General features: G+C 41.0%; 1 protein-coding gene across 3 annotated transcripts in view; it reads right to left on the reverse strand.

Annotated features, from left to right (window-relative positions):
- Window positions 1-26,042, reverse strand: part of scn1laa (sodium channel, voltage-gated, type I-like, alpha) — a 34,820-nt gene continuing 8,778 nt past the window's right edge. Inside the window, exons 6-27 of one of the 3 annotated variants that reach the window (XM_010890880.3) lie at window positions 24,140-24,231; window positions 21,498-21,746; window positions 20,966-21,029; window positions 20,638-20,779; window positions 19,229-19,435; window positions 18,522-18,650; window positions 17,271-17,645; window positions 15,487-15,619; window positions 15,134-15,372; window positions 14,852-15,025; window positions 14,375-14,731; window positions 13,791-14,285; window positions 10,512-10,644; window positions 6,930-7,084; window positions 5,457-5,630; window positions 4,959-5,081; window positions 3,680-3,949; window positions 3,462-3,515; window positions 3,225-3,362; window positions 2,981-3,085; window positions 2,197-2,467; window positions 1-2,111 (exon numbers count right to left, since the gene is read on the reverse strand). In XM_010890880.3, coding sequence (XP_010889182.2) covers window positions 934-2,111; window positions 2,197-2,467; window positions 2,981-3,085; window positions 3,225-3,362; window positions 3,462-3,515; window positions 3,680-3,949; window positions 4,959-5,081; window positions 5,457-5,630; window positions 6,930-7,084; window positions 10,512-10,644; window positions 13,791-14,285; window positions 14,375-14,731; window positions 14,852-15,025; window positions 15,134-15,372; window positions 15,487-15,619; window positions 17,271-17,645; window positions 18,522-18,650; window positions 19,229-19,435; window positions 20,638-20,779; window positions 20,966-21,029; window positions 21,498-21,746; window positions 24,140-24,231 — 5,257 coding nt within the window. In that variant the 3' untranslated portion in view covers window positions 1-933. Of the gene's footprint in view, window positions 2,112-2,196; window positions 2,468-2,980; window positions 3,086-3,224; window positions 3,363-3,461; window positions 3,516-3,679; window positions 3,950-4,958; window positions 5,082-5,456; window positions 5,631-6,929; window positions 7,085-10,511; window positions 10,645-13,790; window positions 14,286-14,374; window positions 14,732-14,851; window positions 15,026-15,133; window positions 15,373-15,486; window positions 15,620-17,270; window positions 17,646-18,521; window positions 18,651-19,228; window positions 19,436-20,637; window positions 20,780-20,965; window positions 21,030-21,497; window positions 21,747-24,139; window positions 24,232-24,341; window positions 24,434-26,042 lie in introns of all 3 variants that reach the window. The other 2 variants (XM_020054822.3, XM_020054824.3) reach the window with 2 other exon arrangements.

Here is a 26,042-nt window from a genome sequence, read left to right on the forward strand (position 1 = left end):
TTCAAATCCACTGTGGTGGCGTACAGAGCCCAAATTATGAAAATTGTGTCAGTGTCCAAATATTTCCGGACCTAACCGCAGGTACAAGCTGGACAGAAGACCTGGACTGTGAATACTGTGTGTATTAGCTTTGTGATTTGGCTGTAAAGCTTAATGTATTCAGTATTGTATTGTTGCTTCTGATGAGTAAAAACAGGAAATCACAATGCATTACTAGAGCGTGTTTCACATTGGTCGATCTTATTGTTCTTAAATGGATAGTAAACAATGTTGTCTGTAGTTGTATTTGGACATGTGCTGATGAATATTGTTCTCTTATTGACTAGTATTGGTAAGAAGAAACATTGAGTGTTAACAATTTTCTTTAATCAAAGTACAACCTCTTTTGACATCAAGTAGAACGAGAAATATTTTTGATGGCGGCGTGTGAAGCGACATGCATAACCATGAGTGAGCATTCCATCCTACACTTCAAAAAAACTGCACTGCAGCAATAATGATCATCATGAGTTGTCAAGTCGTACTAACATGTCAAGTGAACAACAACAACAACCTTCTAAGCAATACATGAAACCCCTCTTTTTGCAGAAAAAAATGTTTACAAAAATAGTACATGATCAACCTATGAATTTAAAAAAGAATATGATTAAAAAGAAGACTCTGTAATAAAAATAAGTTATTAAATAATATGGCAGTTATAACTATTCTTTGTCCTCACACAGTCCTGAGCCATACCACTTTACAGCCTAAGAATGTGAGTCACTACCTCATTTAACGCACCAACAAGACATTTAGACTCAGGTAAGCATGGTCAATTTGGCATAGGTATCCACACCAAAGAAGAGGCCCACTTGACACATTGGTCAGTTCCAAAGAATTTAAAAGAAATTGTCCAGGAATGAAATGTCCATGTTCCATTTTTCCAAAATCCATTTACTTCCTTTTCTCCTTTATCTCTGTCTCTCTCTCATCCGTTTCATATTTGTTTCTCTGTAGCTTTGTTACACTGTCATATGATGGGGGAGATGCTGTGGAAGGGGTGATATCAGTTCTGTCTGAAGTAGAGATCTTGTTCAATTTGTTTATTACCAGAACATCTTTATCTAGAACCATCCCTCCCCTCTGCATCTTCTTGTACCTAATAGATTTCTGTTTAATAAAACGCCTGAACATATACTTTCTAAAAGCTCTCTGTATGACCAGGGCAGAAATGTCCTCTTGTTTGCGACGCAATGTGGTGGTGATGGGTTCATAGGATACCTTAGAGGGGTTGGATGCCATAAAGCGCTCCTCCATTTGACCCCTGAGGATATCAAGGCCTTCGCCCTCACCCAAGACACGCTTGGTGAAGGCGAACAGGATGTCTAAGCAGTGGATGCGCTCTCCACTCACCATGGGTAAATCCATGGAGATCAGCTGGAGGTAATTCGGCTTAGAAATGCGTAGTGGGGGTTCCAGGGCATCTGCAAAATCTGACAGCTTCTCGTACTCCATGAACTGTGAGGCCCGCGGATCGAACTTTTCCCAGACCTCGTAGAACATCTCAAAGTCATCCTCACTCAGGGGCTCAGCGCTCTCCTCAGTGGCCACACTGAAGTTCTCCAGGATGACGGCGATGTACATGTTGACCACGATGAGGAAACAGATGATAATGTAGCTCACAAAGAAGATGATAGCAAAAGTGGGGCTTCCACAGTCTCCAGTGTACTTGCTGCCTGGGTGCTCCTTGCTGACGTCGCAATCAGAGTTATTGTTGTTGTTGAGGAGGGGTGCCAGAAGGAGGTCCCAGCCCCCCGACGTGGTGATCTGGAACAGGCAGATCATGCTGTTGCCAAAGGTCTCAAAGTTGAACATGTCATCAATCCCAGACTCTTTTTTGACATAGGCAAACCTTGACATGGCAAAGATTGCAAAGATAAACATCACTAGGAAGAGCAGAAGACCAATGTTGAACAGGGCAGGAAGTGACATCATAAGCGCAAACAAGAGTGTGCGAATTCCCTTGGCGCTCTTGATCAGGCGAAGGATGCGGCCTATTCGGGCCAATCGAATTACTCGGAATAAGGTCGGTGAAACAAAGTACTTCTCTATTATTTCAGAGAGAAACATACCTGAAAGGACAAAGCAGAATTATGCAAAAGAATCTCCAAAGTGTACTCTCACATAGTCTAACAGGCAAATAGTCGACAATCTCACCTATTATCGATAAGATAACCACGATAAAGTCAAATACATTCCAACCAATTGTGAAGTAGTATTGGCGTAGTGAAACCATCTTCAGAATGCACTCCCCGGTGAACAAGATAACAAACACCAGGTTGATTTTGTAGAGAATCGCCTTTATATTGTCGTCCTGATCATCCGTCTCCACCATCATGGTGACCATATTAAGGCATATAAGAATCATGATGACAATGTCGAAGGCTTGCTTTGTAATACAATCGAAGACAAATCCTTGCAACTTGTTCTGGAGGGAACATAAGAATTAAGCATTTTCAGACACCAGGAAGTAAAAAGAGGATTCACAAAGGGGCACTACAGAAAAAGAAATATTATTTCAAATGAAATGTGATGTTACCAAATGTAAATATCTGGTTTTGGAACACTATCTTAAATGGTCCTTACTAAATATTTTAATGTACTGCTAGCATAAATACAAGCATAAATGACCAGAAAACATCTGCAGATCTGTAATGTTATAAGTGAATGTTTCAAATATTTTTGCCTGAGCTATTCCCCATTTAAACTTTCCCACCGGTCCTTCTATTAATTTGCATTGACGTGTAGTCTCCTCACACTCACTTTAGACAACTGCCCCCCTACTCTAAACCACCCTAGACTAGCTAATACCATCCCAGTATTGTTCGGTATGGGTAGAGAAGGATACAAGTCCTATAATTGTTTAAATTCTTTTGAGGCAGGGTTCTACACAGCAACTCTTAAAGGGGAGTAAAATTGTTAAAGAGTGGTTTCACTTTACCGATGGCCTGGGTATAGGCTTTTGGGGTTTCTTTGAGCCAAGCTTCTTCATAGCATTGTAGTATTTTTTCTGTTCTTCTGTCATAAAGATGTCTTGACCTCCAAAGTAAAAAGGTAACACAGGTCTAGTTAAATTCCTACATACAGTCTCTATTTATCCATTATTGGATGAAAAAACCCACACTACAATAAATCTGGGAACATATAAGCATTTATCATGGCATGAACACAACAGGAATACTTATCTTTTTCTTTTGCTGATTGAAGTTGTCTATAATGACACCAATGAAGAGGTTGAGCGTGAAGAAGGATCCAAATATGATGAATACCACAAAGTATATATACATGTACAGATTGACTTCATAGTCAGGTTGATCATCCAACTGCAACATAATAGCATAGGACATCAAAAAACAGCAACATGGCTATGTACACTATGTTCATTATTCATCTGTAATAAAGGTGCTTCTAAAAATTATTACATTGCGAGAGTCCACAGCTGAATACATGATGTCCATCCAACCTTTGAATGTAGCCTAATGAAAGTCGGGAAAATGTTACAAATGTTAACATACTAGTTCAGAAGGACATTGCGCCCAAACCAACGTGTCTGCCAATGCTGAATTTAAAATTGAAAACTTTTGGATCCACTCATTTTAGAAAATGTTAATCTAATATTTCTGGTGGAAGACCAGCTCACCACTTGCAACAGTGCCAGATAGCCTGCTCCCACATTATCAAAGTTGATCTTGACGTTCTTCCATTGGCCATCTGTGGAATTCTGACATTGTGCCTTGTTAGCCACCTTTGTGACTTCGAAGCGTTCATTTGTGGTCTTGTTGACACAATGGTGGTATTTCCCCGCAAACAAGTTGACGCCCATGATGCTAAAAATTAGCCAGAAGATGAGACACACCAGGAGTACATTGAAGATGGATGGGATGGCACCAAGAAGAGCATTGACCACCACCTGTAAGGACACACATTGCCAGCCACAATCTCAGATGTAGGGCGATAGACAACAGCATTGGATAAGGATGATCATTTTCAATACTGAGTAAAACATGTTAACTTTGACTGGTGATGGTGAGAAAAGGAAAACACAAGAGTGAAATTTTGAAATGCCAGTGCATAACCAAAGCTCAACACAAGTATCACTAACACCACAGCCTGTTAATGACAATAACAACAGTCAGGGAAGAATGGAAGGAGATTGGAAGGAGAAGATTAGGAAAGTGTATTTGCAAAGGAGATACTGCAAAGGAATTACAACTGGGCTGCAGTATGAGAAAAAAACAAAACTGAAAAAACCTTGTAGAAGCGGGATGAAGTCACATAACATGTTTACTGTAAATAAAAAACAACACAAAAATAAAGTGTTCACGTTAAAGGCAGTATCCAAAAACAGTACAGTTTCAGAGAATAACAATCAAAGAGCCAGTGAAGTAATGAATAGTCGGTCATGCAGATGGGAGAATTCAGTGAAAGCCAGATGAAGAGGGTCCCATTGTCACAGTAGTATTGCAAGCACCTGATCAATAAGAGCAACATATATTATACCAGTCAACAGCCATACCCCAAAATATCACATCAGAATCCAAACCCCTGCTGGACCTAGGTTTGAACAGTGAGAGTATTGTAGCTGCCAAGACGTACGGTAACTTTGTTAACATTTTGTATAAATAAATATCAAGTGAAAGCCATTTTCCACATGTTTCATTGATTCTTTTTCAATTACACTGACATCCTTTGCTGAGTGCGCTTGACCTGAAACCTGAGCGAGACTGGGTGGTAACATCCTGAATACACAGGAAAATGAGGATCAGGAGAGGAAAGGTATCTCTCAATATACATGCGTGGAGTGAGTGTTTTCTACGTTCTCCAGCTGCTGGGTTGCTGCGGGCTTTGGTTTGACAAGTGAGCTGTATTGAGGTCTACTGTGAGGCAACAGGCCTGGCCTCTGATCTTCTGACTCTTACCCTCATGCCCTCGAAGCGGGAGAGCGCTCTCAGAGGCCTTAGCGCTCGGAAGGTTCTCAGTGTCTTGATAGCACCCAGATCAGAGTAGCCCATGGCGTTGGCCACAAGGCTGACAAGAGAGACCTATAAACACAATGATGTCATATTTTTTTTAACCTAGGAAATAGGCAGCACAGTTGCATACACCAGTGGTTCTCAAACATCCCTTAAAGGAACCCCATACATTTCACAATTGTGTTGTAGATTAGGGCTAGCTAAGCTGATTCACCTATTCAAGTGCTTCATGATAAATAAACATGCTCAGACAGGAGTTTTAGTTCTGGAATACATTAAATATATCAAAAAGTTAGGGTGTCCAGTGGATGAGAACAACTGACCAATAGTACACCACTAGCATAATATAAAATGTCAAGGCAATGTCTCAAAGCAAGCTAATTGTGAACATTGCCAGGCTATGCACTTTATATCATGTGAATTTTTTTTTAAAAGAAGACCTACATCAACAATGAGGAAGTCTAACCAGCACCATGCATTGGTGAAGTACTTGGCAAATCCATAGGCCACCCACTTCAGCAACATCTCCAAGATGAAGATGTAGGTAAAGACTTTGTCTGCAAATTCCAACACTGTCTTAATAGTCTTCCTCTGTTCGATGTAGATGTCCTCAAATGCCTTGGTGGAAAAACAAAACAATCTGATTATCACTTCCAATACACAACATTTATCTCTCACACTGCAGCCATTTCAGGGCAGTAATTAGTTAATACTGTGTCAAGGGAACACAATAGCAAATGACACCAGGGTTTATATAACAGCTCTGGAAAAACTTCAGAGACCACTCAAAACATTTCTTAAATCAGCTTCTCTACATGGCAGGCAGTCTGTTAAATTCCAACACAGATACACCTAATTTTACTTAATGAGGTACTGATTAGGTCATTACCAGCAGGTGATTACCTGCTGCTGCCACTGTTTTACATTATTTTTGTGGGTTGTCGTGTTTTCTAGGACTGATGTCGTGGTTGAGGGTCAATTTGAGTTGCGTTTGTTTTTTATATATTATTGTAGTACAATACTTTTCTTATTCTGAAATCTCATTGGGCTGGTTTTTCTTAAGGTAGACGCTCATCAAGCAGGTCCGGTTTGCAAGCAGCAATCAAGGTCATCGTGTACGCCAACGAAAGTGAATGTTGATTACTACAGTCATATTAATTGAACGATTACAAAGAAAACAAATTCCTTTGTATGGCTTGCAGCAGATCTGGAGAAGGTCTGTATGGAAGAGTGGGCCAAATCCCTGCTGCAGTGTGTGCAAACCTGGTCAAGAACTACAGGAAACGTATGATCTCTGTAATTGCAAACAAAGGTTTCTGTACCAAATATTAAGTTCTGCTTTTCTGATGTATCAAATACTTGTCATGCAATAAAATGCTAATTAATTACTTAGAAATCATACAATGTGATTTTCTGGATTTTTGTTTTAGATTCCATCACTCACAGTTGAAGAGTTCCAATGATAAAATATACAGACTTCTACATGCTTTGTAAGAGGGAAAACCTGCAAAATCAGCAGTGTATCAAATACTTGTTCTCCCCACTGTGTGTGTGTGTGTGTGTATATATATATATATATATAACAAAATTGAGGTATTATCATTTGCTGTAAAAGAACATCTATAATTCATACAAATATTTAGTAGAGGAAATCCTTTTTATTAGTATTAGTAGCAAAAATCCTTGCTGGTAAACTATGTAAAGAAATTAGATTCCACAAGAAACATTCATGCTGGTGGTGTTTTTATTTCTAATGTGAAAAAGAAGGCCCTGGTTTTAAAAGTATGGCAAATCCTGAATTAATATACTGAGAACTTTCAACTGTAGTGTAGTGTAGTGCAGATGCTACTGCATTTCTACCATTGTAATTTCTCTAATAATCTTGATCTTGTCCCAAATAATTAATTTCTGCCTCACCAGTGCTCCACTGCTGAGCAAGATCATGAAGATGATAAAGCTCTCGAACCAGTTGTGCTCCACTATCCTGAAGCATGTCTTTCTCAGTGTCCACCACATCTTCCACTTGCCATCCTCCACGTTCACTTCGCAGCACTGGAATCTACTGACACATCCTGAAACCAGAAAATGCACAAGTTAAAGGGATATTTTGCTTTTTAGCATGTTACACCTCATTTTACATTGACTTTCAGGACATTGTTTAATCCCTATATCAATATGTGTAGCCAGGCAGCCTGTGTAGACAAACAATAAATTAGATACCTATTCCATTTTGTCAGTGAAGGGAATAACAATAAATGTACCATGGCGGAAGTAGCTAGTCTGTTTTCTTCAAATGCATCTAGTGATGTGTGCAGAAAAATACAAATAAAAATGTCCCCCAAACACATTTTATTTTTTTGAATTGTATGTGGAGACAGTCTACAACATGTTCTGAGTCTGATCACTGCAGGCAACTATACAGCCAAACAGTACACTGAAATTGATGTCTGATTGTCTGGATGATGCAACAACAAATGTGTAAACTTAGGTCAAAAATGCTTTTACTATTATGGCAGATCTTACATCTTAGGCATCTGAAGGTCGAAATAAGGCCATTTATATAGCTAGTAAGTGTTTAAATAATAAACATATATATAATAAACATACATACATACATACATACATACATACACACACACACATACATATATATATATATATATACACATATATATATATACACACACACACACACACACACTTCATTTTCATACAAAAAGATATGTACAATTAGGCTGTTTTTGAATCAGAATATGGTTGGGCATGAAGTGCAGAAAATGGAATTAAGCCAACAGCGTAACTGGCTAGATTAACGTGTTAGCTTCTCAAGGCTTCCCCTATAAAGAAAGGCATTATCAGTTGATACATAGTGGCTTGAGCCTAGTTTGCTAGTTTAGTTAGCCACTGCTTCTCATTTTCCCCAAACCTATACCTCACCTTCACCTTTGTGCTCGCTCTTTTTCTCACTTACACAGCCTTTCAAGTAATGTTATAAGACGTGTATTCAAAGTCAAGATTGTGTCCCCAAGAGGGGAAGTGCAGTGCATCTTTTGATAAAAAATATTTTCTATTCTATATTACAATGTTCATTATTATACACTCACCTAAAGGATTATTAGGAACACCATACTAATACTGTGTTTGACCCCCTTTCGCCTTCAGAACTGCCTTAATTTTAAGTGGCATTGATTCAACAAGGTGCTGGAAGCATTCTTTAGAAATGTTGGCCCATATTGATAGGATAGCATCTTGCAGTTGATGGAGATTTGTGGGATGCACATCCAGAGCACGAAGCTCCCGTTCCACCACATCCCAAAGATGCTCTATCGGGTTGAGATCTGGTGACTGTGGGGGCCATTTCAGTACAGTGAACTCATTGTCATGTTCAAGAAACCAATTTGAAATGATTCAAGCTTTGTGACATGGTGCATTATCCTGCTGGAATTAGCCATCAGAGGATGGGTACATGGTGGTCATAAAGGGATGGACATGGTCAGAAACAATGCTCAGGTAGGCTGTGGCATTTAAACGATGCCCAATTGGCATTGGCAGGGGCCTAAAGTGTGCCAAGAAAACATCCCCCACACCATTACACCACCACCACCAGCCTGCACAAGGCATGATGGATCCATGTTCTCATTCTGTTTACGCCAAATTCTGACTCTACCATCTGAATGTCTCAACAGAAATCGAGACTCATCAGACCAGGCAACATTCTTCCAGTCTTCAACTGTCCAATTTTGGTGAGCTCGTGCAAATTGTAGCCTCTTTTTCCTATTTGTAGTGGAGATGAGTGGTACCCGGTGGGGTCTTCTGCTGTTGTAGCCCATCCGCCTCAAGGTTGTGCGTGTTTGTGGCTTCACAAATGCTTTGCTGCATACCTCGGTTGTAACGAGTGGTGTATTTGAGTCAAAGTTGCTCTTCTATCAGCTTGAATCAGTCGGCCCATTCTTCTCTGGCCTCTAGCATCAACAAGGCATTTTCGCCCACAGGACTGCCACATACTGGATGTTTTTCCCTTTTCACACCATTCTTTGTAAACCCTAGAAATGGTTGTGCGTGAAAATCCCAGTAACTGAGCAGATTGTGAAATACTCAGACCGGCCCGTCTGGCACCAACAACCATGCCACGCTCAAAATTGCTTAAATCACCTTTCTTTCCCATTCTGACATTCAGTTTGGAGTTCAGGATATTGTCTTGACCAGGACCACACCCCTAAATGCATTGAAGCAAATGCCATGTGATTGGTTGATTAGATAATTGCATTAATGAGAAATTGTACAGGTGTTCCTAATAATCCTTTAGGTGAGTGTATGCATTTGACTATAACCATACTGTTGAGAAAGATCATTGGATTAATTTTCAAATAGTAATAATAGGCTACAATAGATTACTGTACATACAATACAATTGCTGCCCAGCTATTGACATTTGACATTGACATTTATTTAATGGTAACCGGCTGTATATACTGTAGGAAAGAAAATTAAGTGAAATGGAATGTGCTGTTTTTGTTTGGTCAATTCTCTTTCTGCAGTCATAAGCAGTGTTAGCTATATTGCCGAAATGGCATCAATTTAACATGGGTAATTTGGAGCAAGTTTGCAGGTAAAATGCAATGAAGTCAAATGCTGATTTATTTAGTCATCCACTAGCTATTGTCTGCAGAAAATAAAGAAGCAATAAAATCGGCATTCTTTAGGCTAGTTGAGTATCTGAAGCATCAGCAATTGTGAGTTCGATTATAGGTTTGAAATGGACAGAAACAAAATAACTTTCTTGAACTTTCATTGTACGAAATCTTCAGTTTCCTGGCAGTTTCTCACATGGCACAGCCTTAATTTCTCAGAACAAGAATAGACTGAAGAAAGTTCAATGTTTCTCACCATTTTGAGCCCACAAACGTTGATGCTGAAGATATTCAACTCGTCTTAAGGCCAGTTTTATTGTGTCTTTAATCAGCACAACAGGTTTCAGCAGTGCTAACAATCGCAAAAGGGTTTTCTATTGATCAATTAGCCTTTTAAAGTGATAGCATTGGATTAGCGAACACAACGTGCCATTGGAAAACAGGAGCGATGATTGCTGATAATGGGCCTCTGTAGGACTACGTAGATATTCCATTTAAAATCAGCCACTTCCAGCTACAGTACAATAGTCATTTACAATATTAACAGTCTACACTGTTAAGTCTACACTGTATCACTGATCAATTTGATGTTATTTTAATGGACAAAAAAATGAAAATTTTTAAGTGACCCCAAACTTTTGAACGTTGTGTTTTGAATATCCGGACATCTGAGAAATAGTTATTTGAATAATAAAATAACTACCAGTGGACATGCTTAATGATTATATTATAAACATCCCCTCATTTAAAAAAAATGCAGATGGTAAATGTATTTGATGGAACCCAAAATTAGAATCTATTTAGTTATGCCTGAAGCCATACACAAAACAGGGACCAACATCCCGAGACAATGTATTGTGTCTCTCACCATCAGTGAAACACCCTTCGGGTTCCATGGACTCCTCAGGTTCCATGTCCACCAAGGCATCTCCCTCTCCTAAGGGTCTGATGTCCACGGTACTGCCCTCAGAGGAGCTCAGCGGGTGATCCTCAGCTATCTGCTGCAAAATGGAGCCAAGCCGGAGCAACATTAGCACAGCACACCCATGACAGGAGCTGGGTTGGTCGCATCTGCCCTGGAGCTGACATATTAAGGCTTGTTACAATGGATCACCTGTTGATGCGTGTACTATAAGCTCTGAGGTTCTCTCTTTGTGTTTATCATTTCATGCAGAATCAATCAGTACCTACAGACTTAAGAGATGGAAAATTTTGGAGTCAAATTGTAGGCTAATACATGTTGGTATACTGTATACAACATAATTTGTATCTCGATAAAGGCTGTAGGTACAAATTATTTCGGTTCTGTCATATGGCATGCTTTATCTACAAAGTGCATGTTTCAACTAAGCCTATGATTTCAATGATAGAACATTTATGCTCCTGTATTTTCATGTCCAAAACGTTTTGACCCAAACAAACCAATCTTTTCCCCCTTTACATTTCCCTAATTGACATGAAAACACATTTGTCCAGTTTATAAGCAGTTGACAAGCCTCCGTCATTTCAAAAAGAGGATAGCCTGCATTAGCTTAACAGCAGATACAGTATAGCAGTGTTGTGTGCTTTAACCAAGATGGGCATTAAGGAGTCTGCCTTCCAGGCTGTTGTCAGATTAGGACCAGCTGATCACTCATACACCACCCTCCCAATGACAGGCCACTAAACACTCAGGACAAGAAACCGTCATGAAGTAATAGGATCATACTGATCAATCTACGTCTAGATTCTAAACAGTTTTACTCATACCTGTGTGCTTTTTAGACCACTGTGGATCACACAAGGCCTTAGGTGACTGACAGTAGAAAATAGAGATATTAGAAAATGTCCATACTGTCTATTATAATAACTAGAGGAAAGGTACTACTAGGAGAGGTGTGCAGATTTCCAATGAACATCCGCTTCCCCCTCCAACATTTAATAATGTTGACCGTGTTCAAACATGAGTTAGGGTAAGCACTTTGTCTTTCTACTGGGTGTGTATTCCAACCGGGTTACACTGAGAGCAGCCTTGACTTAATGCCTTTCGGACACAGCACAGCAACACTGAGCTGTCATGGAACTCAGCTAATGCAAAATGGGGAATGATGTAAGCATGCCACAATGATGTGCTGAACACTACATTTTTGTAAGCTACCACAACCATACAAAGGTTTGGTCTTGTATTTAGGCACTTTGGTAGACACTGGGATATCTTGTCATTCCTATATACATTATAGAAATATACACTATATAAGAAGTTGCAAATCTATATAAGAAGTTGTATATACAGTTATATACACTACATAAGAAGTTGCAAATCTTTTGGACTTCAGTTACCCAAGTAACATATTGTTACTCAACACTTCAATAGTATTTGCTATTTTCTGGATTCTTAACTTCTATTTTATTAGTTCCTCTATTTCGATTAGCAACATCTATTTTTGAAACCAAGCTAATTAAAATACTGAGGTTTTTCTTAGAAACAATTATTTAATCACCTGCTTTCATCATTCCAATATGAGAATTCATATCATTGTAATGATATTGCCATAATAAATGTTTGGGCACTGAACCAGTCCTTTAATGAATTCTGATTTCTTCAAAATCCATTATTCTATGGGCATATCAGTCAGATGTGGCACTTAGGTTTTCTCCGGGTGCTGAGAAAACAGCCCCGCAACATAAACCAAAGTAAGAAAGAAAATAATAACCATGGGTTTATGTTTTGATGAAAACTTGATGATGTTGCTCATTCATTAAAACGAAACATGTCATTATTGCAAAGAAGCCTTCTATCAAAAGTTGGCAGAATCAGAATGACTGAATGAATACAAATGAAGTAAGAAGTAAAATATGAAAACAAGCAGAAAACAAAAAAGATGATCAATCCAATATATTTTTTTGGTTAATGGGATTGGCAATCTCCATGGTATGTGTTATGTACAATAAAGTGGTCTTACAAGTCTCCTCTCATTGAAAACCTTGAGAGCGTCTGTGAAACAGCTGCAATAACAAACGGGTTAAGTGTGGTAAGTTACTATACCACTTGATACCTTGTCTGGAAGCAAAGCATGTTAGTCACATAAAAACCTTTCAGGAGGTAGGCTTCACTTAGCAGGCAGCACAAGTCATGGAAACAGAATTTCACCTAATTTAAAATAATCATTATTTTAAATGAAAAATAGTAATAGTAACCAACAGCACAGTAGAAAAACATCAGCAGGAAAAAAAAAAACATTTGACACAGTGACATGATCGTCTGACTGTAAATTCACCATGGGTACACATTTACCATACTCATTTTATACAATGTTCTTAGAGAGAGCTGAAATGGGCCTTTTTACAACCCAGGGCAATATGGCCCCCTAAAACGAGGGATGTAGCTGCACAGCTCTCAGACTCTTTGTGGCCTTTTCCTCATTACAGGGTCACGGCATACGTCTCTAGGGGAACCATTATGCCACATGCTCATATCTGGCCTGCCACATTCAGTGGGTTAAGTGCAACAGCATGACCGCTGCCATGGAAAACCGGAATTATCTGGAGCAACAAATGTGTCCATAGGGGACCACACAAAAACCAACATCTGAATTGGTCTTCATCCATCACTCTGATTCCATCCGCTTCTCGTTACATTCGTCCGAGCCACAACACCAAAGACCATAGATGAAGAGAGAATCTGAGCTGAACATGTCAAAGTAATCACTAATGGCCTAGTATGAGACTGACATCAGTACTATGTGATGTGTGATCTTCAAATGGAGATAAGGGAAAGTTTATGTTCCCTGGATAAAATATAATGTCAATGCTGTCATAAATGCACATTATTTAGAGGTTCCTCAAGTGTTTTCTTGATGGCAACTTGAGTCACTGTAGATATTCTCCCTCCAGTATCTACTACTGACTAACAGTAAGTGAACAACATACAACACCCTCTAATGTGCCAAACATTTACAATATTATAGTTTATTTCGCATCACCTGGCTCTGGCTGTCAACATTTGCAGATTAGTGCATCATTTGGGAAAAGTACAATAATCTCCAATGAGTCTTATCTTAGATCTCTCTCAAATACTAAAATTATATCAACAGCTTGCTTTAATATCAAGAATCACAGATAGTTCCACAAAGAATCATGCCAGACAAAACCAAATAAACATGCTGACCTCTTTGCTTCCCTCAACGTCCGAGGAATCGCTGCTGAAGTCCTCAGTGATGACGTTCTCAAAGTCCGACTCCCCCACAGCGATGGGCACCATGACAGTCAGGCTTGGGTTGTGAATGAATGACAGGTTGTCAGCGTTGTCGCTGACCATGTACTTCCCTGCGGCGTTACTGCCCACCCCGCTGGTGGTGCCATTGCCATCTTTCACATGTTCAGCTTTAATAATCTCCACAGTGGTGTGGTTGGAGTTGCAGTTGGCCACCATGTTTTTTTTTAGATCATCCAGAGGCTTGTCCTCGTTCAGGCTGTCCCTGTTCCTGCTCCCCAGAGAGATGCAGTGGCATGAGCGGCGCACAGAGGACTTGACGATAGTGATGCCCTGGTGTATGCGGCCAATGGCCAGGGTCAGGTTGTTCATCTCCCTGTCCTCCTCTGTGCCCGCCAGGTTATCAGCAGTGAAGGAGCTCAGCAGCAGGGCCAGGAACAGATTCAGGACCTGCCACACACAAAAACACACATAGGTTTAAACATTATTTTAACTGATCAGTACAGTTTATAACATTAAGTGTAGAGCTGAAGACCTACCACCAGGTTTCCGATGACCATGACCAACATGAAGACTAACAGACACATGGATTGGTCGGCGACCTCCATGCAGTCCCACATGGTCTCGATCCATTCCCCACACAGCACCCGGAAAACGATGAGAAAAGAGTGGAAGAAGTCGTTCATGTGCCAACGAGGAAGCTTACAGTCCTGGGATATTTTACACACACACTCTCTGTAGTTCTTCCCAAACAGCTGCATTCCCACCACGGCGAAGATGAAGACGATGATGGCCAGGACCAGGGTGAGGTTCCCCAGGGCCCCCACCGAGTTACCGATGATCTTGATTAGCATGTTTAGTGTGGGCCAAGACTTGGCCAGTTTGAAAACCCTCAGCTGAAGACAATAGCAAAAATTACATTAAATAATATTAATTGATATTCCAATGTTAACAGTGATTAACCGAACATGCAGCATACAGTATTGGACGATGCACTGGACTGTCGATGCTCTTACCAATCGGAATGACCTGAGGACAGACATTCCAGACACATTGTCCAAGCCGAGCTCAATCAAGCTCAAACTGACTATGATCCCATCAAATATATTCCAGCCTTCCTGAAAATAATAGTATGGGTCCAAAGCTATGATCTTCAGACACATCTCGGCTGTGAAGATACCCGTAAACACCTGAGTGCAACACACAAGGAGAGCAACACCAGGCTGTTGACATGCAGTCTGTTTCACATGACCACTTCAGATTGATAGGACAAAAAGAAAAGACAAGTGACTGCGTACCAGGTTTCCTACAGTAAGCATGTTGTTGAAGTCTGGTGACATTGGTTGATGCTCCATTGCCATGAACACTGTGTTCATAACAATACATATGGTGATGGCCAAGTCTACAAATGGGTCCATCACGATCAACTTGACTGTTTTCCTGATCCTCAGCCATGACGGACAACAATCCCAGATGAGGAAGGTGTTGGCGAACTTGTACCAACATGGAGGACACTTCTGTCTCGACTCTTCCAGCTCTGACACACACAGAGAAAAAACACAAACATTTTTGTTTCATAAAGGTGTCCTCATTTTGTCTATTCATGCTATTTGTTTAGGAGGTGTCTGGGGTATGGCATTGTCGTACACACCTTCCATAGTGTTTGTTATAACACTAGCTACACTGAAGGCCCTCTGCCGGGCCAAAGGGTCCTCCAGGAAGTCCATTGAGGTCGGGTATGATGCACATCTGCCCTTCCTGTACTCTGGTTCTGTAGTGCTGCCCTGCAGTCATACATTTGTATGTTACGTGGAAAGCTTTTAGTGGTGACATTTGTATGTTATGTGGACAACATGAAAGATGACCAACGTTCAAGAGGCTTAATGTTCACTTAACCAGGAATGGTTATTATTTAAACCAAAGCATACTGGAATCATATCAACATAAATATTTGAAAATATTCTAATCTATGTATATGGAATATATTAAAATCTATATTAACTGACTCAAATTTTATATTTAGTGTACATGGAAAACTAAGTGTAAAACCAAGGAAAACAGAGAGTGAAGGGAAAGCCAAAAGAGACATCACAGAGCTAGGGTGTAGACACAGCAGTACAAACACGGTTTTAAAAGCAGCAGTACATAGCTGATTTAAAGGGGCTATTCAACCTGAGTAGCCTTAGGTGGTTTTTATCATGTTTTGAAAAATGTCAGTGAGATTTGTTTCATGCATAATGTCTACAGGGTGCGTGGGAATTGGCTTCACTCACTAAACCAAACATTCTATTATGCCAGAATGTGTATTGAAAGGACTAGTATGATAAAAAAAATGAATTAAGTCATGTTTTATTTTATTTTGCTTCAGACTTGAAAGACAGTGGAAGGTAAATAGTGGGATATTCTAACGCGATCTACTCCTTTCTGCAGCCGACATCCTGGTGAATTTATTAAAGAATAAGTTTACCTTTAGCATTTGGACCCCAACAGTTTTATCAGAACCAAGATGGCAAATAAATAAGTTAACTATTACTACACAAATCACTAGTTTACTATTGATTTGTGCTTTAAAACAGTGGCTCTGTGAATTTACACAATGTTGTGCATTGTGTGCAGATCAGCCGACTAAAAACACAGAATAATTTAGTCATGTTTAAATGCTACTGTTAATTAATTCCAGCTAAGACATTGACAGAGTTCATTAATGGAGATAGCTAAAGTTGACTTGACATGCAGCAGGTTAACTAACTTCACTGGGGAAGGAGGATTAGTTAATTAGCTAGCATCGCTGAGTCCTGGCTGACTACTTCATATGCTGTGTGCAGGAAATATTTTATAGCTGTGAAATTCTGGGTCATGTAATTGATCCCTGGCCTATGGATACTTTAATGTTTTTGGGGGTGGTTAATGAATGCAGATTATCCAATGTAAGCATTTATTCAGAGGTATGGCCAAAGAAGCTCTGATGATCACTTTCATTATATTAAAAGGACCCGATTCTCTTCACTAATATCCTTCATACTGATAAAATTTTCAGCAATATATTATGATGAAACATTTTGTTTATTTTTTTTTACATTAAGTTATGTGATAACATAGATGGTGGCTGATGGTTGGGCATATTTGGCAATTTACATCAATCACAGCTTAAAAACATGTCGACTGCAAAATGTTGTATTTTTATGATACGAATAAATCATTTCTAACATTAGTAGATCAGCTATGCTGAAATTCCCCTTTAAAGACTGCGGTACAAAGCTGGCTTACAAACAGCAGTATAAAGCTGGTTGAAAAAATCAATACAAAGTTTAGGGACAACATAGAGTTGGTTTGAATACTGCAGTATAAAGCTGGTTTAGAGACAGCATGGAGCTGGTTTAAACACAGCAGGAAAAAAATGGTTTAAGCCAGCCAGGCAAAATGACACTTCCTTACATTGTCATCAGCAGATGCTTTCTCTACTAGCACCTCTGGTTGAAGGAGTCCCTCGGGTGCTGTGGGGAGTGAAGCCCCGCCCACTAGGGACACCACTCCATTGCAGTCAACAGAGCTGTTCATTTTCCCATTGGCCGCCAGCAGGATGTGTGACGATATTATGCTATTCTGGCTCACATTGCTGGAGCGCCGGTCAGTCCGCCTCGGCACAAACAGGGAGTCCCTGCGACTGTTGTTTTCTTCAAAAGTGCTGTTCTCATCGTCTGCAAAATCATTTTCAGAGCCCAAATCCCGCGCATGGCTCCGGAAGCTGAAGAGGCTAGCCCGGCTGATCCGTCTGGACGAGAACACGGGGCGGCGGGTACTCAGGAAAGACTGGGAGAGGAAAACATTTCTTGCTGCCTATCACTGGTGTTATCACAGGAAGTGGAGGAAATGAAGATGAAAGAGTGTGCACTGCAGATAATGAGGATGCAATGATGAAGATTATCTAGAGGATGACCTCTTGATCATACAAAAGGAGCATGACGAACAGGAAGGATAATGATGGTAAAAATGAGAAGCACAATGCTGCTGCTTCTGTTGATGATGATTATGCTGCAGATGATGATCATAATCAGCACAGAGCCACTGCTTCTGCTTTCGATGATGAGGAAAAGTATGAACTGACAGATGATTGTGCTGCTGAAAATGAAGATGATTGCGTAGCAAGGATATAGAGGATAATTAAGTTATAGATGATAATGAAAACACTTCAGATTATAGGTTTGATCATGAAAATGAAGTCAAACAAAAACAAATATGCAGCAGTTAAAGGTATTTTAGGTCATCCTACCGGTAACCAACAACAGGTAGATTTACTATGTGTGTAGCATGCAGAACAGTAAAGTGGCAGAATTCCAGAAACGTTCCCAAATTTCCAGTCTTCCAAAAAAATCCCAGTTGGAGAATTCCCGGATTTCTGAATGATTTCCTCCAATATCCCAAACACTGTATTTTAAAAACTTGGCATTTTTTGGGAAAGTCAGCAGAATTTCTCCACAACAGTAACAATTAAGCAACATATTGAACACACAGTTAAATAGGTAAAGAATGGAGAGATCAGCTAGTTCAACGGGTTCAGTGACCTGACCTCGTTCGGTATTGAACAACTCATGTCGTACAGTAATTGAGCAGGTTGAACGGAAGCATCCATGGAGAACGGAAGTAACTCTTTTTCATACTACCCCCAGACCTGTGAAAATAATTTACCTCTCGCTCTCGCCTGTTCCGCCTCTCTTTGGCACTCTTGGAGCTGAGTTTCGAAGCTTCCGAGGAGGTTTCAGTAAGCCCCCCTCTCTCACTGAATTCCCCACTCTCAGCCGCTATAACAGCTGCAGCCTGTAAACCAATCAACATGCAGAAGCCACAGTTGTCAGGGTAACACTTAGCACCAGCTGCCCATTGCTAATAGACACAATTGGGTATTGGCTTTAAAGTTTGTCCATTCAGTGCTCTTTAGTCAATGGAGGATATCCACTTGAACAAAAATAAGTTGATGCTGGATAGGTAACAATGTAAGGAAAGCCTTTCCAGAAGTGATCAAATGTCCAGAATTGACCAAAGCACTCTAATGTGGTGGACACATTCAGAACTATTTCATGTTTACAGCATATGCATAGCAAGAATAAGACATTCATCTGATTACCTAGAGTGCCCTCCAGAATTGTTGGCACCCTTGGTAAAGATGTACAAAATAGGCATTGCTGTTAATCTGCTGAATCAGACCGACAGAAGAGTTGAGCCTTTAAATTAGATAAAATAATTCTGGAGGACAATGTATGTGCCTATTATATGCTTATAAAACATATTGCTGTTACTTTATTATTATCACTGACTTTGTAGTGAGCTGTAAAATAAATTTCAAGGCTAACAGGTTGCGGTGTAATAGTAAGATATAGGGTGGACATGGATTGTACCTGCGCTTCTTCCTGCTGTTTCTTAAGCTGCTCAACCATGGCCTGGAACTCCACCTCCTTTCGCTGAGCCTCCTCAATGGTGGCCTGGTTCTGCTCATCATAGGCCATGGCCACCACAGCCAGGATCAGGTTGACCAGGTAGAAGGAGCCCAGGAAAATGACCAACACAAAGAAGATCATGTATGGCTTTCCAGCAGCCCTCAGGGTCTGGATGAGAGAGACAGCGTGCAACAACAACTCTTATAACCCTTCTCCATATCAAACGCTAATATAACCTATTCTAGCAGTTTTCCAAGTAAATCACCAACTTTGGCTTTTCCTCTCGGTGTATACCTACATATCCCTAGTGAGAAGATATGAGTGGATAGCAATCTGTGAACTTAAAATGTATATATTATTATGTGATCAGACTAGAATACTCTGATTTCTCTATTCAAGGGACAATGTTTGCCCTCCATTAGGAAGTCTGTTTAAACAGCGTTCTTCATTTTGATTTTGGTTTTGGAGAATCTTTTCATTTTTCTCACCAAGCAATGCCTCTCTTTGTGTTTTCAAGACAACCGAAGAAAGTAGAGAAGAAAATCAGTTGAAGGCCCAAGTTAAACGTTTAGCAGGACCAGGATGTAAACACAGTGATCCTCACAGCATCACCGATAAACACAGAACTCCATTGAGCAAACACAAGTCAGTCAGCGGTACCCATGAGCCTCCCTGCATAATACTGTACACTCTCAGAGCGCAGAAGCAGGTACCCATGAGCCTCCCTGCATAATACTGTACACTCTCAGAGCGCAGAAGCAGGTACCCATGAGCCTCCCTGCATAATACTGTACACTCTCAGAGTGCAGAAGCAGGTACACATGGGTCCATTCAATGATAAGACGACTTCCGTCCGCATGTAAAAAATAGAAAATGTCACCAGCATTACATGTCATGATGCAGACAGAATGTAGTTGGATAAGGGCAGCTCCACTGAGGTAGCCTTGCAGAAGAAACCTGATGATTGAGTATAAAATCCAGCAAAAAGAATCGGGCTAATTCCACTAGGTTACAGTTGAGAGCTTTAACTATTTTGAAGTGGTCAACTTGGTGGAACATATTTCCATTCCGGTCAAGAGAAGGGCTCAGACAATGACCTGTGCTCCTGAGCACACTTTCCATAACGGCAGGTGGCCTCAAATACCCAACCTTGGTGTAAGACTTTTCCAACACAGAAGTTGGCTTTTCGAAACCTGTCAGTCTATTCAAAAACAGCCAATATGCTCATAGACAGGTAGTATAAGAAAACAAAATTGACTACTTCAAAATGGAGATACTGTAGCCCTCGATGGAGCTGCCCATTGCTGTCACAAAAGCAGCCATTCCAAAGACGGGAGATAAGCTCTCTAGAACACCTCCATGAGACAGACCTGCTGGTAGAGGTTCTCCCAGTAGTCCTGAGTCATCAGTCTGAACAGAGACAGAAAGGCCCAGCCGAATGTGTCAAAGCTGGTGTAGCCGTAGTCTGGGTTCCGGCCCGCTTTGAAGCAAATGAATCCCTCTGGGCACTGCCTACAACACACAACAAGCCTGAGAACCTCAAAATACCTCAAAACCCACACTATCCTGTAAAGTCTATGTTTGAGTATAACCCACACAGACATGCACCGCCCCACACAAAAACAAACACAAACAAGCACAAGGCCATATTGTTCCCTGACAATCAGACACAAACATAATAATTTGGCTAGAGCTTACCCAGCACCACTCCCATTTCCGCAAAGCAAAGCATCCTTTTTACCTGGGAGGAAGTAATAATTCTCTACAGGAAAAAGAGACAAAGTCAATCTTTTGCCAACTGCAGAAAAGTAAATACATTATTTTGTAAAAGTATTGTAACCAGAGAACTGTTGAAAGCTTTAATCACAATATTCTTTTTTCCTGGGCTATATTATCTTCCCTTTCTACCCCTGGTTGCTCAGGTCTCAGTGGCATGGCCTTCTTGGCATAATTCTCCCCGCTTGAGTGGTACCCTCTGTGTAACCCAGCTAAACACAACAAAACTATTGTATGCCAACAGGCATTGTAATGGTTAACTGCTGCACTACAACTTTCCTCTCACCAGGAAAGCTCTTCCTAAATCCCTTCAGCCTTTCCTGCTGTTTTACATTACACTCTTCAACCAGCTGGTTTGGATATTTGCAATAAGCTGGGACTCATTCACTGTAGCATGAGACTAGCATGGGCTTTATTAACCCCCCAATGACTAAAACCCAAGAAGCATGCTTACTGATATCATTAATGTAATTGGTCCAGTTGATTAGGCTAGTTTCATCTGAGTTGGAATTGTTTCTCTCCCATGTATCATTCATGGGTTTGGTTGAGTTATCAAGTGTCTTTAAACATTTGTTTCGTAGATTGCCCATAAACAGCTGCAGCCCTATCAGGGCAAAGACACTTAGGCAGAATACAGTGAGGATCATCACGTCTGACAGTTTTTTCACTGACTGGATCAGAGCTCCTACAATGGTCTTCAGGCCTGCAAGACACCACAGAACCTTACTGTTATTTGCATAGGAGTCTTTAATACAGTGTATTCAAAGAAGAAGCCATCATTTGCATACAATGTAAACATCACAGCATGAAAATGTGGGAAAATGTGTCCAAAACAAGCTGCTCATATAATTGTCATAGAATGTTATGCCGGCCTTGCATTGAAATATACTACCGTCTCAATTAGTGGTCTTACACCACACGATTTATCATTTGTTATCCCATGTTTTATTTTTTTTTCCATTAGAATTATATGAGCCATGATAAGCACATCATCTTTTCTACAATCCAAATCCCAAGAATATGTTTATAACACACACCGATTGACGACACTGTAGCTAAGTTACTTCTTTACAGCATGCATGTAAATAAAGAAATGAGCCAAGGTAGTTCTACTAATAGTTGTTATAATGGCCAGGCAGTTCAGGGCATATGTTTTGCAGTAAATATTAATTTGTGTGTAATAAACACTTCTAAGAGCTTGGATAAAAGAAGAAAATGTCTGTACAGAAGAAAAATAAAAGCATGCGTGTCTGTCAGGGTGGACATGCATCTGATATATGACACACCCCTAACTAGACAACCAGACACACACCAGTCAGGAGGGACACGGACAAACAACCACCCCGCAAACAGACAGGGAGGACACGGACAAATAACTATCACCCCCAAACAGACAGGGAGGACAGACAAACAACCACCCCCCAAACAGACAGGGAGGACAGACAAACAACCACCCCCCAAACAGACAGGGAGGACAGACAAACAACCACCCCGCAAACAGACAGGGAGGACACGGACAAACAACCACCCCCCAAACAGACAGGGTGGACACGGACAAACAACCACCCCGCAAACAGACAGGGGGGACAGACAAACAACCACCCCCCAAACAGACAGGGAGGACAGACAAACAGACAGGGAGGACACAGACAAACAACCACCCCCAAACAGACAGGGAGGACAGACAAACAACCACCCCCCAAACAGACAGGGAGGACAGACAAACAACCACCCCCCAAACAGACAGGGAGGACAGACAAACAACCACCCCGCAAACAGACAGGGAGGACACGGACAAACAACCACCCCCCAAACAGACAGGGTGGACACGGACAAACAACCACCCCGCAAACAGACAGGGGGGACAGACAAACAACCACCCCCCAAACAGACAGGGAGGACAGACAAACAGACAGGGAGGACACAGACAAACAACCACCCCCAAACAGACAGGGAGGACAGACAAACAACCACCCCCCAAACAGACAGGGAGGACACGGACAAACAACCACCCCGCAAACAGACAGGGAGGACACGGACAAACAACCACCCCCCAAACAGACAGGGAGGACACGGACAAACAACCACCCCCCAAACAGACAGGGAGGACACGGACAAACAACCACCCCGCAAACAGACAGGGAGGACACGGACAAACAACCACCCCCCAAACAGACAGGGAGGACACGGACAAACAACCACCCCCCAAACAGACAGGGGGGACACGGACAAACAACCACCCCCCAAACAGACAGGGAGGACACGGACAAATAACTATCACCCCCAAACAGACAGGGAGGACACGGACAAATAACTATCACCCCCAAACAGACAGGGAGGACACAGACAAATAACTATCACCCCCAAACAGACAGGGAGGACAGACAAACAACCACCCCCCAAACAGACAGGGAGGACAGACAAACAACCACCCCGCAAACAGACAGGGAGGACAGACAAACAACCACCCCCCAAACAGACAGGGAGGACAGACAAACAACCACCCCCCAAACAGACAGGGAGGACAGACAAACAACCACCCCCCAAACAGACAGGGAGGACAGACAAACAACCACACCCCCCAAACAGACAGGGATTACAGACAAACAGACAGGGAGGACACAGACAAACAACCACCCCCAAACAGACAGGGAGGACAGACAAACAACCACACCCCCCAAACAGACAGGGAGGACAGACAAACAGACAGGGAGGACAGACAAACAACCACCCCCCCCCCCCCAACAGACAGGGAGGTCACGGACAGGGAAGGAGACCTGCACAACAACACAAGCTCAATTACACATGCCGGCTGTACAGTAGACCAAGTGTAATTGCAAGCAAAATGGACTAGGCCCCCCGAGGCTGTTCTGGAGAAATGAAGACATTCATAAATAAAATAGTATGTCTAAAAGCAAGGAATCCTTTCAATTTCTGTAAACTGCTTCAGATTCTTGCTTTTACTGGTCAGTTGCAGAATGAGAGGCAGACCACCAGACTGGTTTGATCTCACTGAACGAAAAGCACAAAGGTGAACTGACCCTTAACGCCATGATGTAGTCAGCAGTACATCTTAACCGTTAACCTGGTTCTCACCTGGGATGACCGATATAGTTTTCAGAGCTCGGAGAACCCTGAACGTTCTCAGTGCTGAGACATTGCCCAGTTCGACAACCTCTGTGGCATATCTGTAATTAAGTGGGGAAGTCACATACAGATGCAGAGACAGGACAACAAAGAGCAGTCGGGGGACAGGACACAGGGTCGGGGCTGGCTGTCAGCTCCAGGCACTCCTTACCTGGGATAACTGAAATAGTTTTCAAAGCTCTCAGTACTCTGAAAGTGCGAAGAGCTGAAACATTGCCTAGGTTTCTAAACTCTGTTACATACCTGCAGGAAAATTTACGATTACAAATGTAGTTCAGTAGAAAATACATTAGTGCAAGAAAATAGTTACACTCGATTAACTCTATTGACATATGAAGGTAACCTTATTAAACAATTAATAGTGAGTACGCTTTCCCATTTTTCAATAAAATAAACATAAATACAATTTCCTCATGTGGGAAGTTAGCACACGCCTACCATTATCATCAAACTGATAGATCCTCTTTAAAACTAAAATCAGGGGCACTAAAACAGGCATATTATTAGAAAATCATTACAGAGTGATTTGGAGGATCCAGCTTTACAGCTGTAGATCACAAGGTTGGTCTGCTCTTGTCTGAATCATACAGGTGTGTGGCAGAATGTTATCCTTAGACCAAAAGAGCTCTCAACGGCTCTCGGAAGACAGCTTGTTCACACCCATTAGTCTGGGTGGGTTTACATAGCCATTTAAAAGCAGATTGAAGTCAATCCTTCCACTGTCTAACAGATAATCTATAGATTGAAAATCAGTCTATGATAGACCAAACCATGACATTCAGCCAATGAGCAGACCGAAGGATGTTAAAATAATCCCAGGGTAACATTGATCATTCTACAGTGCATAGGTCAACTCAACTAAACATTCTGCAGTGCATAGGAGACTACACGAATATGTCCCACACGTGAGGTCAGGAAAGAAGAAGAAATTACTCTTGGAACAATGTGCTCTGGACAATGGTCATAGGAGGAGTGATTTGGCTGACAAGGATAACGTTTTCGGCCATTGTGCTTTTGGGCTGCCTTGCTTAATCAGGGCCAGCTTGCAATCTTGGAGGCAAGAGAGTGAATTTAAAATTTTACCACAGACTACTTGAGGAGAATATGAATCTATATGTCAAAAACCTGAAGCTAAAATTAAAATGCAACAGGACAATGATCAAAAACACTAGAGCAAATTCACAACAAAGAAATGGTTAAATTACAAAAGCCGAGATTGCAATCCTATCTAAATGCTGAAGAGGACCTGTAGATGGTCAAAAATCGATGTACGACACTTATAGATAGTTACAATATGTTTTTTTCTGCCTATTGGGGCAACACAAGCTATTGAAGCAAGAGATGTACTTATTTTTCAGCACAAGGAAATTGCAGTTGTGTTTAATACCATTGCATACTATAATTTCATAAATAAAAGTTATTTGTTAAATATTGTTACTTTTATCTATCAATACTGTTGAAATTAAGATCAAAAATGTACAAATATGTCAATTAAAGACTAAACTATTCATGGGGTATACAGAATGCAGAATGTACTGCATTCTGAGAACAATAAACATTATCTCAAATTTCAGATTATACTGAGGACACAATTTTCATCATGGCTGCATTTGTATTGTAAAAACAATATGGCTACTGTTCCAGAAGACTTGTTGGCCCTGAACAAAATCAATTTAAAAATAGACAAATACCAAACCAGTGTCTTAAGTGTAACATGCATAAACAAATGGTAGTGAAGGTGTTTGTGGAAAAAGATGACTAGTTCATCATAATGGGTTTGTCGTAGAAACATTACAGAGTGAACGATTGCCGATGTACAGGTACATAGGAACGTAATATCAGCTCAACATAT

Source organism: Esox lucius, chromosome 16 (assembly GCF_011004845.1).
Source record: "Esox lucius isolate fEsoLuc1 chromosome 16, fEsoLuc1.pri, whole genome shotgun sequence".
NCBI classification, from domain to species: Eukaryota; Metazoa; Chordata; class Actinopteri; order Esociformes; family Esocidae; genus Esox; species Esox lucius.